We start from the raw sequence: 21,006 nt of genomic DNA on the forward strand, positions 1-21,006 counted from the left end.
GGCCGCGCGGGATGGGCAGGGCCAAGGCGACGACGACGGCGGCGAGAGCGAGAGACGGTGGCGCGACAAGGGCCCTCAAGCCCGGCCACCATGAGCACCAAGCAAGTCACTTGCAGGTTAGTGCGGGGGATCCAGGAGTAACGGGCCACTTCGCTTTCCCTTCGCCCCCCCAAGCCCCCGCTCCGGCCCCTTGGCGGCTGGTGCACCCCAGCCCCACTACCAGGGAAACTGAGGCTGAGCGGATTCTTGAAAAGTTGCTCAGCTGTTCGCGGTCGGGCTTTCCTGGGCGGAGCTCGGGCTGCGGCGGGAACCGGTCACCTGGCGTGTGTGTGGCTATGTGTTTGGGATGAGACCCCAGGTCAGGCCAGCGCCGGGGCCTGTGAGCTGGAAGGACGAGCTAGCCAGGGCCGTGCAGGTCGCTGAGGCCTGAGGGTGGGGGTGGAGCCCTTGGAACTTGGAGTTTAGCTGGAAAAGGAGATTTGGAATTGGGTAAGGAGACTCTAAGTGATCGTTTGCCAGTGGGGATACCACACAGGAATAGGTTATTGATCTATAATCAGGGCCTAGAACGAGCTGGGGTCCCGAAAGGGGTCTTCGTTTCCCAAGAGTTTGAAGATCTCTGCGGCCTAAATTTACAGACTCAGCAAATAAGAATTGTGCAGGGAAATAAAAATGTCGGGTAGTATTTACTGAAAGTTGGTGAAGTGCTTCGCGTATTTCCAAGTGCTCTATATTCATTGTCACTAGACTTCACAATAACACTGCCAGGAAGATATAATTCCCATTTTACAATACAGGAAATTCAGATCGAAAGAGATTAAGTGACACTCTTACTGAGACACCCATTTATGTGGAGAAGTACAACGGTAATGGATGGATGGTGTAGAAAATTCGAAACCGGATGCTACACTGCGACTGCTCCTGTGAAGCAGAAAGAGCTTGGTTGTGTAACACCCTCGTTCCTTGGTGAACTTGTGGCTTACCAATCCTGGGTTCCTAGTCTTGTTGGCCTGATACTTGGACAGTACAAATTTTAATAACTGGTTTCAGTGTGTGGGAAACATTGCCCCCCAAAATCAGTTGTATAGTTTGATTATGTAATAAACAGTTTATTAAATTCTCATCTATGTTGTTACTTCTTAATTAGCATGAATAATTGAGAAGGGACTATGTAAAAAGTTTTCAGTTAGTATTAATATGTATTAACTGTTCAACCAGTTTATCCAAGGCCATGGCTTATATGAAGCAGTAGTCAGAAATTTGCACTCAGTGTCTACAGAAAATAGGTTATCTGTGTTAGAAATATCTTTTGTGAGACCTGTTTGTGTTCATTTTTATTTGTATGAAGCAAGCGTTGTGCGTAATTGTAAAGCAGATTTTGGTTACTCTTCTTAAGATGTGTCCACAAAAGAGTACACATTTGTGTAATGCTTTATAATTGAATTTTAACTCTTTATAGTATCTAGTTTTACAGAGAAGGACTTGGAACTTACTCCTAACTTCACATCTAAATGCAGGAGCAAAAACTTAAATCAAGATTATCTTGTTTTTTTTTCCTTCTGCACTGAGATGGCCTAACCTGAAAGCTTTAATTTAATTTAATTTAACAGGGGCATCCTGCAGGATGTTGTTGCATATAAACTCAAGAGTGGGTTGGAATGTTGGAAAGGGATCACTTCTGTTTAAGTACTGATGTTTGGTGGAGCCCTTAAAATGCGCTGGGTGCTCTAACGGCCACATCGCCTGTAACCCAGCAACCCTCACTGTTCCACAGATTGTGAAACCAAGCCTGTGCACTGAAGTGATTGCCTGAGGTCATTCAGCTTCTAAGTGGCCAAGGTGTGGCATCGGAGCCCATGCGCTCATTGACCCGATGACATCCAAATAAATTTGGGAAATGATAAAGTTTCTTCGCTACAGGAATTTTTAAAGCTATTCATATGTGTCTATGTAAGGAAAATGCACGTAAAAATATATAGAAAGTAAAAGAAGTTTACTTGCAAAAGGGTGTGAGGGAGTCCAGTCTCGCAAGGACTGCGTCACCAAATAAAAAACTAGAACACATTTAAATGAAAAGAAACTGCAGTATTACCTAGAGTACCAAGTTCACATTAGTGTTTCATGGTGGAAAAGCTTCTCACATTGTATTATCTTCACAAAAGTCTTATCTCCAGACATTGGTAACTCACAGGAAATGTCCAAGATAGGATTTATTTTGGGAGACCAGGCCTTAACAGGGTGCTCAGCTGTTTTGGATTTATCTGAAGGTGAAAAGTGTTTTTTGCTTTGTTTTCCTGGCTGTGGCATGTGATGTACATGCTTATTCTGAATAGCAGCAGGACAGAGTTTAAGTTTTGCCTTTATTCTGATATGCAGACATCTCTAAGAGATGGATGTTGAAATGCTAGGATTCCCAAATTTAATGACAAAGACACTCCATATGTTTATTGCCTGGAATGGCAAGAATGGCTACTCACACAGTTGTGCTGTCAATCAGCTCTTCTGATTTCTCCCATGCCACTCTATCCACAAACAAGCTGGGAATTATTTTTGCTGATTCTTCTTGCTAACTATTTTCCCATGTCTTCCAGTCTGTTTTTAAAGTCCTGGTGCAGCTCTCTCCGCCCCACCCCTGCTTGTGCTCTGTGTCTGTCTTTCACAAATGAATAAACATTAAAAAAAAGTCGGGGGGGGGGGCACCTGGGTGGCTCAGTTGGTTGAGCATCCGACTTCGGCTTAGGTCATGATCTTGCGGTTCGTGAGTTCGAGCCCCGTGTCGGGCTCTGTGCTGACAGCTCAGAGCATGGAGCCTGCTTCAGATTCTGTGTCCCCCTCTCTCTCCGCCCCACCCCTGCTTGTGTTCTGTGTCTCTCTGTCTTTCAAAAATGAATAATCATAAAAAAATTTTTTTTAAGTCCTGGTGCAGGCCTTTATGATAGCTTGGTAACCACTTTCTTTTCTTCTATGATAGAGGTTCCTTTGTCTTATCATCACTAGGCAAAGACCTAGAATTTGTTTCCTTGGAACATCAAGCTTGGAATCACAAAAAATGAGGGACCTTGCCAGCCAGTGAGTGGTAGAAGAGCTTGAAATCTGGAGTTGGGCAGTTCGGGATTCTGATCCTGCTACCACCTGTGCCACAACTTACTCATCTATAAAATGGAGATGGTAACGCCTAACCCGCGGAGTTAGTTAAGGGATTAGACAGTAACAGCAAACCATCATAGAGTGTTTTTGGGGTGGTAGGCTAAGCATTTACATGCATGGTCTCAGCCAGACCTCAGAGTCATCTATCACAGAAGTCTATGGAATACAATTATTATATTATGGTTGGGGAAATTGAAGCTTGGAGATTTAAATAACTTGCTCATGGTCATATAGCAAGCTCTCTGATTTCACAGTGTTAACTATTACACTATACTTCATCCCTACGTCTTTTAACGTTTATTTCAGGCCTACCACCAGGCCCAGCATTAACCCCTTTACCTGTCACTGGATCTGTTATCACATGCCGTACAGCCATAAAATTTAAGTCTGAAAATATGTAAGGAAATGTAAAGAAAAGTGACACTGAGAATGTAGATTACCCATATACTCAGATATGATTTGCAGAAGCATTTTGCTAAAGATATGCACCATTGAAAGGCATGTAAGAAACTAAATTGAATTTGTTTGGCTCAGTCCTGCACTGCAGCTAGAGCTGCTAGTGGTTCTGTGGCTAGAAATGAACCTGATGTCCTTTGCAACATATTTTTTTGTTTTGTTTTGTTTTAACGTTTTATTTATTTTTGGGAGACAGAGAGTGACAGAGCCCAAGCAGGGGAGGGGCAGAGAGAAAGCGAGACACAGAATCCAAAGCAGGCTTCAGGTTCTGAACTGTCAGCACAGAGCCCGATGCAGGGCTCAAACCCATGAACCACGAGATGATGACCTGAGCTGAAGTCAGGCGCTTAACTGACTGAGCCACCTAGGCGCCCCCTGTCCTTTGCAACATATAGTAGCTATGGTCCTTTGGGGTCACCCAGGATAACAGACCCTTTTGGAGTCCCCCCGAGAAATCTCCCTACTCTGAGTCTCCAGTTATGCACTGTTCCCCTTCATACTACTCACCCCCTTCCCATTCCCCACCCCAGTTCATGTCTCAGCCTTCTCTCTAGGAAGATATAAGGGATGGTTTGACCCATCCCTTAAGATTGAATAGTTGGAAATTCATTACAAGGTGCAGTATGAGAGAGGCCTGGATTAAACTTAGTATAACATAGATGGGGAGGGATAGCTCTGAGCAGTTGACAAGATGCTTCAAAGGACAGGCAGGATGTGTTCAAACTAGTTTTCTGTTTGTCGCTGGGGAGTGGAAATGATGACATATGCTACAAAAATAGGACTGAGCTGGCTTCATTTCTTACATAACCCTTATTTCATGCTCCCCTTGAAGGCACTGCACTGATGGTGGTCTAGAAGTTATTTTTGAAGCTGTTTAAATCTCAGCTTAGTCACTTACAGAAGTGAAATGTCTTGCATGAAGTCACCAGCTTATAAGTGACTAATTAGAAGCTCTAGTTGATGGTTAAGTATTTGTTTTCCTAATGGGGAAGAGAGTGAATGAGCAGAGTTTGGAAGGCAGATTGAAGAAGACTTACGGGAGGTGGTAGAATTATAAAAGGCACCCTTGTAGGACCACGAAGAATCTGTCCTCTTGTATGCCTGGTTAACAAATAGTATTTGGTAGAGAACCTCTGGTAGTCTCCTACTCACCTTTTCTGTTTGTTTCTTTTTCTTTCTTTCCCCTTTTTTTTTTTTTGAAATCTTTAGTGTCTCCAAAGGAAACTATTACAGAAGTATTTATTAGATCTTATTTTTTGTGGACCTGTTTATATAGCCACTTTGAGCCTGTTCTCGTCCAGTATTTATGAGTTTACTAATCATGGTAGTAATCTGTCTTTCTTTGTCATTCAGAGTTGGCTCTTGGTGCTGATTTTTTTTTTAACTTTTATACACACATTAGGGTAAGTGAAATAACCTGAACACAAACGACCACATGTTGTATGATCCTACTTATATGTAATGTCAAGAAGAGGGGCAGAGGTGCCTGCTGGCTCAGTTGGTAGAGCATATGACTCTTGATGTTGGGGTCATGAGTTCAAGCTGGTCCACGAAGGAAGGCCGCTGGAAACAATTCAGTGCAAAAGGTGGGCTACAGTGTTTTTGACAGGGGCCACAGCATGGGTAAAGGCAGAGTGACAGGGAAGTCAGTTTTGGTTGGAAAAGGTCAGGGTATCTGGGAAAATTGGAGCTGGGGACCCCCTCCTAGCAATTTGACCTTCTGTAAGTCTTCACTGGTCTCTGAGCCTCAGCTTCCCTACTTGCATCGTGGGTGTAGTGGTACTACAGTATTGCTGGGGTTAACTGAGCTATTGAAGTGAACGGGCTAGTATTGATAGTACTGTTCAGTAGATCTTTGGTATTTTTTCACATTTCATGTATTTCTCATAATATACTCTTTCAGAGGGAGGGAGGGCCTTCCTTGCCCAAAAGTCTTTATTCAAGAGGCATCTGAGTTATTAGCCCTCTCTAAAAAAGATAAATTGTGAAAATCATATAGAAGAAGGAGGAAATGGGTAAAACCAGAAGGTTGTGAGTTGATAATGTGGAAGCTGGTGCTGGGACATCTTGAGAGTTCATTCTGCCATTTGGTTTACTTCTGTATATGTTTCATATGTGTTTGGAATTCTCCATAAAATGTCTTTTTAAATAAGTTAAAACATGGGTTCACAGATAAAGCTCCTTTACAAAGCAGCCTCCTAACAGGCTCTTCCCCTGCACTTTCAGTCCTCTTCAAATCTGTCTTCCATCTTGCAGCTCAAGTGGCTTTTTCTGAAAGAGGCCTGGGAAAAGGTGTGTATGATAACTGTACAAGCATGCCCCAGAAATAGTGCATGTTCGGTTCCAGGCCACTGCAGTAAAGCAAATTTTGGAATCAAGTGAATCAAGTGAATTTTTTGGGTTTTCTGGTGCATATAAAAGTTATGTTTATCCTGTAGTCTATAAAATGTGCAATAGCATTATGTCTAAAACACCATGCACATACCTTCATTTAAAAATACTTTTAGGAGTGCCTAAGTGGCTCAGTTGTTTAAGCATCTGACCTCTTGATCTCACTCAGGTCATGAGTTCAAGCCCCGCATCAGGCTCTGCACTGATAGCATGGAATCTGCTTGGGATTCTCTCTTTCTCCCCCTCTCTGCCCCCCCTCACTTGCTCGCTCTCTTTCCCTCAAAAATAAATAAGTGAACTTAAGGGGGAAAAAAAGACAAAAATGAAATTTGCCCCATTGACTCTCTTTTTATAAACCATTTCTCTGCAGCATGGGATGCTGTGTGATAGCATTTTACCCACAGCAGCACTTCTTTAAAAATTGGGAGTCCAGGGGCACCTTGGTGGCTCAGTCAGTTAAGCGTCAGACTTCAGCTCAGGTCCTGATCTCATGGTTTGTGAGTTCGAGCCCTGCATCGGGCTCTGAGCCTGGAGCCGCTTCGGATTCTGTGTCTCCCTCTCTCTCTGCCCCTCCCCCTCTTGTGCTCTCTCTCTCTCTCTCTCTCAAACATAAATAAAATGTATAAATAAATAAATAAATTGGGAGTCTATCCTTTCAAACTCTGCCACTGTTTTATCAACCAAGTTTATGTAATATTCTAAATCCTTTGTTGTCATTTCACCAGTCTTCGCAGCATCTTCACCAGGAATAGGTCTCCCAAAATCACCTTCTTTGCTCATCCATAAGAAGCAACTCCTCGTCTGTTTTAAGTTTTATCATGAGATTGCAGCAATTCAGTCCCATCTTCAGGCTCCGTTTTTTTTTTTTTTTTAATGTTTATTTATTCTTGAGAAAGAGACAGAGCAGGAGCAGGAGCAGGGGACGGGCGGAGAGAGAGGGAGACACAGAATCTAAAGCAGGCTCCAGGCTCTGAGATGTCAGCACAGAGTCCGGTACAGGGCTCTAACCTTCGAACTGAGAGATCATGACCTGAGCTGAAATCCAGTTCTTAACCCACTGACCCATCCAGGTTCCTCTCTCTCTCTCTCTCTCTCTCTCTCTCTCTCTCTTTTTTTTAATTTTAAAACTGCTTATTTTTGAGAGAGACAGATAGACAGACAGGATCTGAAGTGGGCTCTGTGCTGAGAGTGGAGAACTGACGCGGGGCTCAGACTCACAAACTGTGAGGTCATGGCCTGAATGGAAGTCAGATGCTTAACTGAGCCACCCTGGCACCCCTTCAGGCTCCACTTCTAATTCTAGTTCTCTTGATATTTCCACCACATCTGTAGTTAACTTCTTCCCCTGATGTCTTGAACCCTCAATGTCATCCATGAGAGTTAGAATCAGTTTCTTCCAAACTCCTATTAATGGTGATATTTTGACTTCTTCCCATGAATCACAAATGTTAATGGAATCTAGAAGGGGAAGCCTTTCTGGAACCAGGTTTTTAATTTACTTTGCCCAGACCATTAGAGGAATCACTGTCTGTGGCAGCTATAGCCTTACACAATGTATTTCTTAAATAGTAAGACTTGAAAGTTGAAATCACTTCCTGATCCTTGGGCTGCAGAATGGATGTTGTGGTAGCAGACATGAAAATAATAATTAATTTCGTACATCTCCAGCAGAGCTCTTGGGTGACCAAGTGCGTCGTCAATGAGCAGTAATGTTTTGAAAGGAACCTTTTTTCTGAGCAGTAGGTCTCAATAGTAGACTTAAAATATTCCGTAAACCACACTGTAAACAGTTGTGCTGTCATCCAGTCTTTGTTGTTCATTCATAGATCACAGGCAGAATAGATGTAGCGTAATTCTAAAGGGCCCTGGGATTTTCATAATGGTACATGAGCACTGGCTTCAACCTCAAGTCACCAACTGCATTAGCTCCTAACAAGAGAGTCGGCCTGTCCTTTGAAGCTTTGAAGCCAGGCATTGACTTCTCTCTAGCTAAGAAAGTCCTAGATGGCATCTTCTTCCACTAGAAGGCTGTTTTGTTTTTATTGAAAATCTGTTGTTTAGTGTAGCCACCTTTGTTAATGATCTCATCTAGATCTTCTGGATAATGTGCTGCAGCTTCTACATCAACACTTGCTGCTTTACCTTACACTCTTATGCAATGGAGACAGCTTCTTTCCTTTAACCTCATGAACCAACCTCTGCTAGCTTCAGACTTTTCTTTCTTTCTCCCTCCCTCTTTCTTTATCTATCTATCTATCTATATATCTATGTTTGTTTATTTTGAGAGAGAGCATGCACACAAGCTAGGGAGGGGCAGAGAGAGAGAGAGAATCCCAAGCAGGCTCCACACTTAGCGCAGACCCCATGTGAGGCTCAGTCTCATGACTGCAGGATCACAACCTGAGCCAATTCCAAGAGTCAGACACTTAACTTGAGCTACCCAGGTGCCCAGCTTCAGACTTTTCTTCAGCAGCTTTCTCTCCTCTCTCAGCCTTCACAGAATTGAAGAGAGTTAGGGCCTTGTTGTCAATTAGCCTTTGGCTGGTGTTATCTCTCCATCCTAAAACTTTCTCCATATCAGTGCTTAGGCTGTTTGGCTTTCTTATCATTTGTGCGTTCACTGGAGTAGCACTTTTAATTTTCTTCAAGAACTTTTCCTTTGCATTCACAACTTGGCTAAATGTTTGGTGCAAGTGGCCTAGCTTTTGGTTTTTCTCAGTTTTTGACATCCCTTCCTCAGTAAGCTGAATCATTCCTAGCTTTTAGGGTAAAGTGGGAAACTTAGGACTCTTCATTTCACTTGAACACTTAGAGGCCACTGTAGGGTTATTAATCGGCTTGATTTCAATACTGTGTGTCAGGAAACGGGGAGCCACCCAAAGGAAGGAGAGAGAGATGGGGAACGGCCTGTTGGTGGAGCAGTCAGAACACACACATTAATTGATTAAATTTGCCATCTCATATAGACATGGTTCATGGTACCTCAAAACAATTACAATAGCACCATCAAAGGTCACTGGTCACAGATCACCGTAACATATAATAATAATGAAAAAGTTTAACGTCTTACAAGAATTACCAAAATGTGACACAGACAGATGTGAGTAAATGCTATTGGAAAATGGCACCAACAGACTTGCTCGAAACAGGACTGCCACAAACCTTCAATTTGTAAAATGCAGTATCTGCAAAGCACTATAAAGCAAAGTATGCCTGTAAACAGTTTTCTTTATGACAGAACTCTCAGAACCTTTCCTCTGCTACTCTCTGTTGTAAATCTCTAAGAAAGACTAGATTGTGCCATTTCCTAAGTTGATTTGACCATTTGTTATCTCTTGTTTTGAGATGCACTCATCAGTGTCTCAGCTGACATAGGGTAAGTTGGAGCACAGTTAAATGATGCTCCAGCGTCATCTTTCGGCAGGCCTGTTTGAACCCCCTACAGTGCCTCTCTTCTGTGCATTTTTCTTGCTGTTCACTCTTTCCTCTCTCCCACTGGCATCCCTACCACTTTGCAGACTCTGCTTGGACCTGACCTCCTCTGGGATGTTGCCCTCTCTCAGCCCATGGTATGTGTCTCCTCAGCACTCTGCATGCTTTGTGATAAGGCACAGGTCACTTTTATAACGTCAGCTTAGTTGTCATTGTTCTTTACTGGACTTTAATGAGAGTTGGACTTTGGGGGTACCTACTGTGAGATAGGTTCTGTACTGAGCATTTTATATTTTTTTTAACCATACTCTTGCCAATGTGTATGTTTTTAAAACTAAAATAACCATATATTATTACAAAAGCAGTATATGTTCATGGTAGAAATGTTAGAACATACAGATCAGGAAAAAGAAGAAAGTAAATATACTTTGCCCACAAAGATTGCCTCTCTTAATATGTTATCATATATTGGAGCACCTGGGTGGCTCAGTGGGTTGAGCTTCCGACTTCAGCTCAGGTCGTGATCTCACAGTTTATGAGTTCAAACCCCACATCAGGCTCCATGCTAACAGCTCAGAGCCTGGAACCTGCTTCGGATTTTGTGTCTCCCTCTCTCTCTGCCCCTTCCCCGATCACACTCTCTCTCCCTCTCAAAAATAAGTAAACATTTCAAAATATGCTATTATATATCTTTCTGGATTGTTTTCTAAAATCTATTTATTTGTTTTGAGAGTGGTGGGAGGAGCAGAGAGGGAGGGAAAGAGAATCCCAAGCAGGCTTCATGCTCAGCACAGAGCCTGACGCGAGGCTCAATCTCACACACTGCGAGATCATGACCTGAGCCAAAGTCGGATGCTTACCCTACTGAGACACTCACTCGCCCCTATAAATGCTGTTTTATAATCTGCTTTTTTGTTAATAATCTTGAACTTTCCATGTCAGTAAGTTTTCATTTTATCTTAGTCCATACTCAGATTTCTCCATTTGTTCCGAACATGTCTTTTACATCTGGTTTGTTCACACTGGAATATAATCCTGGACTAAACATTGCATCGGGTTCTTATGTACCTTATGTAATGTCTACTAACCTAGCACAGCTCCCTCCTTTTTAAATTTTTCTTAACAGCTTTATGGAAGTATAATTTACATACCATAAAATTTACCCATTTTAAGCGTACAAGTCAATGATTTTAGTAAATTTAGAGTTTTATAAGACCACAATTAAACTTTAGAAAATTTTCATCACCCCAGAGTTACCCCTCCTGCCCATTTGCAGTCACTCTGCATTACCCCTTCTCCCAGCCTGAGGAACCACTTGCCTACTTTTTGTCCCTATGGATTTGCACCCCCGACCTTTTTTTAAAATGTCAGCTCTGTGCCCAGAATGGGGCTTGAACTCATGACCCCAACATCAAGAGTCATACGCTCTACCACCTGAGCCAGCAGGCACCTCTGCCCCTCTTCTTGACATTACATATAAGTAGGATCATACAACATGTGGTCGTTTGTGTTCGGGTTATTTCACTTACCCTAATGTGTTTGAGGTTCACCCATGTTATAGCATGCATCAGTGCTTCACTCCTTTATTGCCAAATAATTACCATTGTATGGATATATTACATTTTGCTTATCCATTCACCAGTTGATGGAATTGTAAAAGTTTACACTTTCTGGCTGTTATGAATGATGCTTATATGAACATTCATGTACAAGTATTTGTGTGAACATACGTTTTTATTTTTCTTGTGTAAACACCCAAGAGTAGAATTACTGAGTCATATGGTAAATTTAAGTTTTAAAAAAACCACCAAACTGTTTTTCCAAACTCAGGTTCCCTCTACTCCTTCCATGACACTTACTTGTTAAAGAAACCTAGCCCACGTACTGCCTCTTCTTTTATATTTATCTGATTGCTTTCTTGTGATGGCTTTTAGCTTGTTCTCAGTCCCCTGCATTTCCTATAAACTGGGGGTTAGATCTGGAGTTTTGTTGGATTCAAGTTAAATTTTTTTGGCTAGAATGTATCACAGGCTATGCTGTGTACTTAATCCATATTGGGTCACATCAGCAGACACGTAATATTTCAACTTCATTTTGTTCCATGTAGATATTGGGTCCAGCATTATTTGTTGAAAAAACCATTCTTGGGGCGCCTGGGTGGCGCAGTCGGTTAAGCGTCCGACTTCAGCCAGGTCACGATCTCGCGGTCTGTGAGTTCGAGCCCCGCGTCGGGCTCTGGGCTGATGGCTAGGAGCCTGGAGCCTGTTTCCGATTCTGTGTCTCCCTCTCTCTCTGCCCCTCCCCCGTTCATGCTCTGTCTCTCTCTGTCCCAAAAATAAATAAACATTGAAAAAAAAAAAAATTTAAAAAAAAGAAAAAACCATTCTTTCCCCCATTGAGTTACGCAGACAAGTTTACCAAAGTCAATTGACCATGTGTATGTGACTATTTACAAGTTCTTTAAAGAGATTCCCTCAGCCTCCTTGAACTCCAGTCTGTGTCTGTTCAGCTCAGCAAGACTGCTGTGCTCTGCTTGGGGTTCATCTCCTTGCACCAAGGCCCAGAGTGTGCCTCTCAGCAGAAAGCCAGGCTGAATGTGGGCTTACCTCGTTTCCCTTCTCTCAAGGACCAGTCTTGTGTTGCCTTTTGTTGCCTTTTGTTCCTGTCTCAGAGCAGTTGTTTCCTATATTGTGTTCTGCTTTCTAGTTTGTTTGTTTGTTTGTTTGTTTTTTCAACAGAGAGAGACAGAGCATGAACGGGGGAGGGTCAGAGATAGAGGGAGACACAGAATCGGAAGCAGGCTCCAGGCTCTGAGCCATCAGCCCAGAGCCCAACGCGGGACACAAACCCACGGACTGCGAGTGACCCGAGCTGAAGTCGGACGCTCAACCGACTGAGCCACCCAGGCGCCCCTGTTTGTTTGTTTTTAATTGGAAGGCTCTTTCATAGCTAGAAGCAAAAATCTGTTCTTTCTTCCTCTCTGTGTTTCAGTTTGAATAGTTGCTGTTGCTGTGTCTTCAGGTCTTCTGAAATGTTCCTTTGTACTCTCTAATTTACAGTAAGTTCTTGCAGTGTAATCTGCATTTCAGATATTGTAGTTTTCACTTCCAGAAGTTCCACTTAGTTCTTTTTTATATCTTCCATTTCTTTCATACTCAGCATAATTGAACATATTTATGATCTTTGTTTTTAAAGTCCTTGTCTACTGATTCCATCATCTGTCATTCCTGTTATTGACTAATTTTTCTCCTTGGTTATGGGTCACATTTGTCTGCTTTTTGGCATCTCTAGTAATTTTTTATTGGATGCCATTGTGAGTGTTTTTGAGCATTTGGGTTTTATGGTCTTCCTTCAAAGACTGTTAAAGTAGGTTTTGTCTGACAGTTATTTGCTGTCAGCTTGATCCTTTTGAAGCTTGTTTTTAAGCTTTATTAGGGTGGGTCTAAAATACTCTTGGGGCGCCTGGGTGACTCAGCTCATGATCTCATGGTTCATGGGTTCGAGCCCTGCGTTGGGCTCTGTGCTGACAGCTCAGAGCCTGGAGCCTACTTCAGATTCTGTGCTTTCCTCTCTCTCTCTCAAAAATAAATAATAAACATTAAAAAAAAAAAAAAACTTTTTAAAATTACTCTTTACTTTAGGACTCTTTACCCTTATTACCAAGGCATGTCCCTTTGGGATCTCTCTACCATTTGCCAGGTGTCTCTACTCTGGCTGGACAGAATTAGAATGCTTCCCAGTTACTTCTTCAGGACCAGAATTAGACCTCTCGGTGGAACATCTTATATATTTCTTTTGGTGCTGCACTCCGTTACTTGATCTTTGCCACAACCCAGTAAAGTAGGAAGTGTAATTTTCATTTTCTAGATGGAAGTAGTGAGGCATTGGGAAGTTGGTTTTGTGGCTTGCTCATAGGTGGCAGGGCTGGATCTTGGGCTCAGGTCTTGCAATTCCATTACAACCATACGCTTTAAACCCTGTGAGAACAGAGAGAACAGATTTTCAGAGAGCATTTTCTCAGTTTTGAGGCTCACATTTACATATGCAACACCTCAAATCAAGAAGGTTATCTGGAAACAGAAATTTATGGGATCATTTTTCTTCCAGAAATCTCGTTGAATTAGTTGTGCGTCCAAAATCACTGTCCTAGAATCCAGGAAATATGGACATCTCCAGTGCCTAATAGAGCCTTGATACATAATATATGCATAATAAGCATTTATATGCTAGGCTTAAGAATATGGGGATCTTATAAAGTAAAGTTTTAGAAAGCTTCTAAAAGTTTTATGCCTCTGCTTGTCTCTTCAGGTATTTTATGCATGGTGTGTGTCGGGAAGGAAACCAGTGCCTGTTCTCACATGACTTGGCCAACAGCAAGCCATCCACCATCTGCAAGTACTATCAGAAGGGCTACTGCGCCTATGGGACTCGTTGCAGGCAAGGGCTCCACAGCTACTCCCAGCTTTTCTCCCAAGTTAACTACTGTCAGGGATTCAGATTCCTCACGTGGAGTGTGGGTATTGATGAGAGGAAAGATTTAATTTGAAAGTAATATGACAACAAAAAGTATGGCAAAATCATTTTGAAATCTCAACTTTATTGCCATGAAAATAATTGTAATTTTTCAAAATCACTTTTCAGGCCTTATTCTTATGGGTCTCTAGTTATAAAATCGCACTCACAGTGTGTATCTCTTGCTTTTTTCCCCACTTAACATGTCCAAGTTTTTCCCTAAGCTGCTACTTTATTTCCTAAATGTAATTTTATGTTTCATAGTGCTAACATACCATCATCTGATTCACTATTCCTCTCTTAGATATTTAAGTGGTTTCCTGTTTTTTTTGCTATGAGTACCCCTACAGTGAACATATATATGCATATAGAGTCTGCCTTTTTTCCACTGACATCTGTAGGCAAGTTTTGTGAATTCTAAACAGAAAAACATGCCAAAACTCAGTTCAAGTGCTTTTATGGTGAAGAGCTGATCTGTTCTTTCCTGTGCCGCCTGGAGGGTGGTGGAAGTTGCCCCTGCCCCACCGGCAGGTGCCCCAGAGAGACAGTCCAGCGAAGGCCCGCCCGGCTGTTACATTGGCCATCATTAACATTTTGGGGACGCCTGCCAGAAGAACACTGGCTTGGATCTCAGAAGATTTCAGTTCAACGTCTGGCTGGACTTTTGGGGATGTCTGTGTGTGGTGTGGGTTATTTTGTCTGTCCCACGCACATCCCACAAGGCCACTTAAGTGTAGGTGATAGATAGCAATGTACCGCTCAGTCTGAATTGCCAGGCATTTTGTACTAATTGATAAGCTTTTGGGAAAACTTTTCAATTAGCAATAATTGCACGTCAGATAAACCTCATTGGCTGCAATACTGCCACTGCGCAAAGCTAATTGATAAGCTTTTTCTCACTTTTCTTTAAGGATTTTTTTTTTAGATTTATTTATTTATTTTTTAGAGAAAGAGAGTGTGAACAGTGGGGGGGCAGAGAGAAATGGAGAGGGAGAATCCCAAGTAGGCTCCGTGCTGTGAGCATGGAGTCCGACACAGGGCTCTATCTCATAAACCGTGAGATCATGACCTGAGCCGAAATCAAGAGTCAGATGCTTAACTGACTGAGCCACCCAGGGTCCCCAAGCCTTTTATCATTTAAAATATGGGAAATGATTGTCTCACTCTCCACCTCCACAAAAGAAGAAAGGATGTTCCACGTGCAGGTCGTGTGTCCCTCATATGTTTGCTGTGTGTTTTGTTTAGATACGATCACACGAGACCTTCTGCTGCAGCTGGCGGTGCTGTGGGCACTGTGCCCCATGGCGTGTCCTCCCCGGGTTTCCATAGTCCTCACCCTGCTTCTGACCTCACTGCATCTATTGTGAAAACTAACTTACATGAGCCTGGGAAACGTGAAAAGAGAACACTGGTACTTCGAGACCGAAGTGAGTGAACAGAGTGAAAAGCAGTCTCGGTTGTTCGTCATGCTCCTTTCTGGCCCTCTCTTGTCAGAGGGCTCCTAATCTGGTCCCCTCCAAGCTGTTCAAGGGTGGAGCCCAGAACTGTCCTGAGAGCAGCTGCATTTGGCTGCAGAGCTTTCAGTTGATGCAGTGGGTCTCGGGTTGGGCTGATTGCCAAGTTCGGCCTGACAAGACATGTGGAGTGACCTTTTGTCAGTTTTTAACTGCTGTCTGTATGGGGTGGTTCTGAGAAGCACCAGGCTTTCAGAGCTACATATTTTGATAAAGCGCATGTTTCACTGTTTTACTTCCAGGTCAGTTCATAGTCTTAGTTCTTGTGCTCAGCCATTGTTTGGTATGTTAGGTTACAGCTTTGGTAATAGAATAGCATATTGGGGTTTGTGGAGGAAGTAGGCTACAAACCATACAAGTTATTTTTATTGGTTGGTCTTCAGCAGGTGAAGGGATTTCTAGCTCTTGGAATTGTGTTGCGTTAGCTAGGTAGTCTCCATCCTAAGCAAACAAGTAATCGCACTAATCGAATGTGTCCTCTCTAAAAAGGCTAGAAGCTCATGCGGCAGAGGGTACAGCTCCTGGTGTGAGGAGGGGGCCATAGGGGAGTCAACACTGGCTTCAGGACCCAGAGGCTCGCTCTAGATTTTGATTCTCGTTCACTTTAAAATGATAGGTAACTTTCCTAATATAAAGGAAAGCACTGTGTTCTACCGACTTCATTCTAAATTCCATTTGACTTCTATTATGGTGTTAAAAAAATTCTCATGATTGTTTTTTAGTGTTAATGGGTCCATGGTTGACATTTCCATAGTTGTCATCTTTAAACCGCAACTTGAGTGTTCCTCTGTATACAGATATCATGATCTGTTTTGCTGTTTTCCTGTGTTGCCAATTAATGTTTTTTCCTTTCTTAAAAAATCATGGTTGCAGGAATGTCATCAAGAACATTTTATACTTCTCCTTCTATTTTTCCCCTCTTGGCCTATTTCTGTATGATCCAAAGAGTAGAATTCCCAAGGTCAGAGTTACTTAATTTGTTAGGTTTTGACTAAGTGCTTACCAGAAATTTTGGGCCAGTTTTCATTTTTGTGTGTACCGTGTGTTTTGTATTAAGATCTCTCTGGCATGGCTGAAGAAAAGACTTGCCCAAATGTGGTGAGTAATCCAGGAGGCTGCAGCGATCTCCAGAATGGCCCAGAGATGAAGCCGTATTCCTACCTCGATGCCATCAGGAGTGGCCTTGATGACTTAGAAGCCAGCAGCTCCTACAGCAGTGAGCAGCAGCTGTGCCCCTACGCGGCTGCTGGGGAGTGCCGATTTGGGGATGCTTGTGTCTACCTGCATGGGGAAGTGTGTGAAATCTGTAGGTTACGAGTGCTGCACCCCTTCGACCCAGAGCAAAGGAAAGCTCATGAGAAGGTAAAATCACAAGCTTTTGCATGAGCTCATTTCAAGAAATTTGAAATGGGCTAAGTGACAAAATTGTTGGTATTCCTGTAAGCCATCTTTCTGCCAATAATACCTGCAGTGTGTACCTGGCATATTTATACTCTATTTTCAAGTCCTTTTTCCTGTTGTCATTTTGACAATTTTTGATTATTTAGAATAAGGAAAAAGGGTAGAGGCATCAGAAGACATGTATGTGTCTCCCTCTCTCTTTCTCTCTCTCTCTCTCTCTCTCTCTCGTGCACACACACACACACACCCTCACCCTCCCTAGGTTTACATATCTTTGTGGCTGAGATCCAGCCAGGCTGAGTTCTAGAGAATTTAAGAAGCCAAGTATTGGAAGGAACCTTTCAGGTCATTAGGTCCCCAGTGTTCATGGAGGTGCTGCCTCCGCTAGGCTCTGTGCTCGGAATAAAGATGGGGTGAGAGAGATAGAGAGGAGCCTACAGCTGTAGTGTTAGAGCTTGTGAGGACGAGCAGGCCATGGTGTGTGAGGGGGAGTCTGCCACTGTCCATTGTCTCCGCAGGGATGTTCAGGTGAGCACAGAATTAGAGCTTTCCTCTGCACCCAGCTTAGTTGGCCTTTGTCCTATACATACTGGTTAGTCTCCCATCTGTGTCCACCACGAGCTCCCAAGGGCAGAGCCTAGGTCTTCATACTCTTTGCATTGGCTCTCACACTTGATACACAGTGCTTCACACCGGAGGTATTCAGCATCTGCTCACTGAATGAGTACATTCATTAAATAAACTTATTCTCTTGAGAAGCAGTGCTGCTTACCTCTGATTGTGGACTGCCAGCCTGATGTTTGAAGTTAAGGATTATTCAGCACTTCTGGTAATTGGTGTGGTTCAGAGTGGGCAAGGACAGCACCCAGAAGAGCCAGGAGATCATGGCCCCAGGCTTTGTGAACTCTGTGATCCCACACTGGTCCTCTCATCTTTTGGGACCTCCGTGGTCTCAGCTCTAAACTGGGGGTGACCATAACATGCTAGGAAAGCAAGGGGCTGGGCAGGCATTGGTTTGAAGTCTTTTTGTTGTCTGAGAGAGCTTTGTGTCCTCAAGGCAGGGGCCGCCTGGGCTCTGCCTGTGTCTGTCAGAGTGTGCATTCCTTGCTGATCTTGGCTATGGCAGTGTGGCCACAGCCTGCTCCCCAGCAGCCCAGAACCTAATAAGAAGTTTCCCTCCTCTCTCTCCATACTTCAGATCTGCATGTCGACATTCGAACACGAGATGGAAAAGGCCTTTGCCTTCCAAGCAAGTCAGGACAAAGTGTGCAGTATCTGCATGGAAGTGGTCCTTGAGAAGGCGTCTGCTTCTGAGAGGAGGTTCGGGATTCTCTCCAACTGCAATCACACGTACTGCCTGTCCTGCATTCGGCAGTGGAGGTGTGCCAAGCAGTTTGAGAACCCAATCATTAAGTAAGTTCAGCTAGGGGTTCGATTTGGGGCCTTCTGTCCACTTTTCATCCCTCCCTTGTCTTGCACTGCGAAGGTAACTAGTGTGAATCCTAGCCCTGACTGCAGGGACCTGGGCATGTCAGGTATCCTTCTTGAGCCCAAGTGCCTTTTCCTTTAAAACACTGGTCACAACCTCACAACTTCCTGCCGCCTGCTGCTGGCCTTTAGGGTGTCTGGGGACACTCAGCAAGGATTGGCTGTGTGAGAAGGTGTTAATGGCACTGGCCTATTTGACTCCTCTTTGCCCTTAGGCTGATTACCTGTTCACCTTCTCAAACTTTTTTTTCATATGTAAAATAAGGTTGTTGGAGGATTAAATGGAATAATGCATCTAACACATTTCACGTAGGTAGTGTCTGACACGTAGGATGTGCTCAATGGAGCCAACACAGGATCCTTTTCTTCCCCCCAGCTTTATTGAGATTTAACTGACAGAAAACAACATAGGATTTTTCAATTTTGCGGAGGGATGGGGGAAGAACTTAGTCATATTGAAAAGTGTGTTGTGTACTGTTAGAAACTCTTCACAACCGTTTGTCATAATTCTCTCAGACCCAGTGATGATCATTCTCTTTTACAGATAAGAAAACTGGGGTATAGTGATGTCAAGTAACTTGCCTCAAGTCACACATTGGTGTGGTACAATAATAACAGGTTTATTGAAATAAAAGTGTGCGGTTCAGTGGTTTTTAGTATTTTCATGGTTGTACAACCATCACTTCAATATAGTTTTCGAACATTTTCATCATCCCCAAAAGAAACCTGTGCCTGCATTCCCTGCCCATTTTCCCCCTGCTCCTTCTGTCCTGTGGATTTGCCTATTGTGGACATTGATTGTAAATGGAGCCTCCGGTACGCGGCCTCTCTGTGCAGCACTTTCACTCAGCAGGTTTTCAGAGATCGCCCATTTTGCACATGTGCCGGCGCTTCATTCCTCTTCACGGCCGAATAGCATTGCATTGTGTGGATGTCCACGTTTTGTTTGTTCATCAGTTGACAGGCGTTTGGATGGTTTTTCTCTGGGTTATAATAACTAATGCCTCTATGAGTATTCACACACAAGTTGTTGTGTGGCCGTATGTTTGAATTTCTTTTGGGTAGATACCCAGAAGTGGGATTGCTGGGTCATAGGGTAACTGTTCAGCTTATTGAGGAACTGCCGGGCTGCTCTCCACAGCAGCCACACCACAGATGAGGGCTCCACTTGCTCCCCACCTCATCAACACTTGTTACTGGTTGTATCTTGATTTTATTTATTTATTTTCTTAAGTGTATCTATTTTTGAGAAAGGGAGCACGAGCAGGTAAGGGGCAGAGAGGAGACCGGGAATCCTAAGCAGGCTCTGTGCTGAGCTTGAACTCATGAACCATGAGATCATGACCTGAGCCAAAATCAAGAGTCTGAGCTTAACTGACTGAGCGCCCCAGGTGCCCCTCTGTTTCTGATATTAGCCATCCTCGTGGGTATGAAGTGTGATGTATTATGGTTCTGATTTGCATTTCCCTGATAACTAATGATATTGAGCATCTTTTTCTGTGCTTTTCAGCCATTTTGGAGAAATGCCTACTCAGATCTTTTGCCCATTTTAAAATTGGGTTTTTTGTGTGTTTTTTGTAAAGATTTTATTTTAAGTAATCTCTACACTCAGGGTGGGGCTTGAACTCACAACTGCAAAATCAAGAGTCACATGCTCTACTGACTGAGCCAGCCAGGCATTCCAAAGTGGGTTGTCTTTTTATTGTTGAGAAGAATATATTTTTAACAGTAAATAAGGTTCTACACCTGAAACTATTACTATACTATATGTTAACTAACTGTAATTTAAATAAACTTGAAAAAAATGTAGTAAATAAGGTTCTTAGATGATTCTGATTGCACTTTTTGGAATTTTGGGTTAGGAAAACACCTGGAGTGGCCATGCATTTGAGCAAGGGGTTTGGTGGTGCAGTGCGCACAGGGTTTGTAATTCATCTGGCCCATACTGATCTGATTCTAATTTCAGGTCTTGTCCAGAATGCCGTGTGATATCAGAGTTTGTAATCCCAAGTGTGTACTGGGTAGAAGATCAGAATAAAAAGAATGAGTTGATCGAAGCTTTCAAACAGGGAATGGGGTAAGTACTTTGAGTTCAGGCATGATGCCTGTGCCTGCCGGGCAAATGCACTATATTTACATACCTTTGAACCCCACAGGTAATAATGTAATTTTTAGATTTTCAGTTTTGAGATATAATTAACAAATAAAATTTTAAAAGATTTAAAGTGTCACGGTGAGTTCACACATATCATGAAAGGATACTCCCATCCAGTTAATTATAATACATCTATCACCCCCTTTTTTTTTGCTTCGTTTTTGGGTGAAAACATCCATGTTCTGCTCTTAGCAAATTTCAGTTTTACAGTGTTATCAACTATAGTCACCATATTTTACATAAGATACTTATTCATCATATAGCTGAAAGTTTGTACTGTTTTACCAACCTTTCCTTATTTACCCTAACCTTTAGTCCCTGGGAATCACTTTTTTACTCTGTGAGTTTGACTGTTTTCATTTGTTTGGGTTTGTTTTAGATTTCACATGTAAGTGATATCAGCATTTGTTTTTCTTTGTCTGGTTGATTTCACTTAGCATAATGCCCTCAAGTTCCATCTGTGTTGTCACAAATGGCAGGATATCCTTCTTTGTTGTGGCTGAATAATAT

At 42.8% G+C, this 21,006-nt stretch overlaps 1 protein-coding gene and 1 pseudogene across 1 annotated transcript in view; one reads left to right on the forward strand and one right to left on the reverse strand.

The window, feature by feature from the left end:
• The window catches only part of MKRN2 (makorin ring finger protein 2), a 27,773-nt gene continuing 6,767 nt past the window's right edge, over positions 1-21,006 (forward strand). Inside the window, exons 1-6 of the mRNA XM_047834522.1 lie at positions 1-116; positions 13,735-13,863; positions 15,184-15,365; positions 16,510-16,814; positions 18,052-18,266; positions 20,308-20,418. Coding sequence (XP_047690478.1) covers positions 91-116; positions 13,735-13,863; positions 15,184-15,365; positions 16,510-16,814; positions 18,052-18,266; positions 20,308-20,418 — 968 coding nt within the window. The 5' untranslated portion in view covers positions 1-90. The remainder of the gene's footprint in view (positions 117-13,734; positions 13,864-15,183; positions 15,366-16,509; positions 16,815-18,051; positions 18,267-20,307; positions 20,419-21,006) is intronic.
• Positions 14,697-14,817, reverse strand: LOC125161431 (uncharacterized; annotated as a pseudogene).

The sequence above is a fragment of the Prionailurus viverrinus genome, chromosome A2, assembly GCF_022837055.1.
Source record: "Prionailurus viverrinus isolate Anna chromosome A2, UM_Priviv_1.0, whole genome shotgun sequence".
NCBI classification, from domain to species: domain Eukaryota; kingdom Metazoa; phylum Chordata; class Mammalia; order Carnivora; family Felidae; genus Prionailurus; species Prionailurus viverrinus.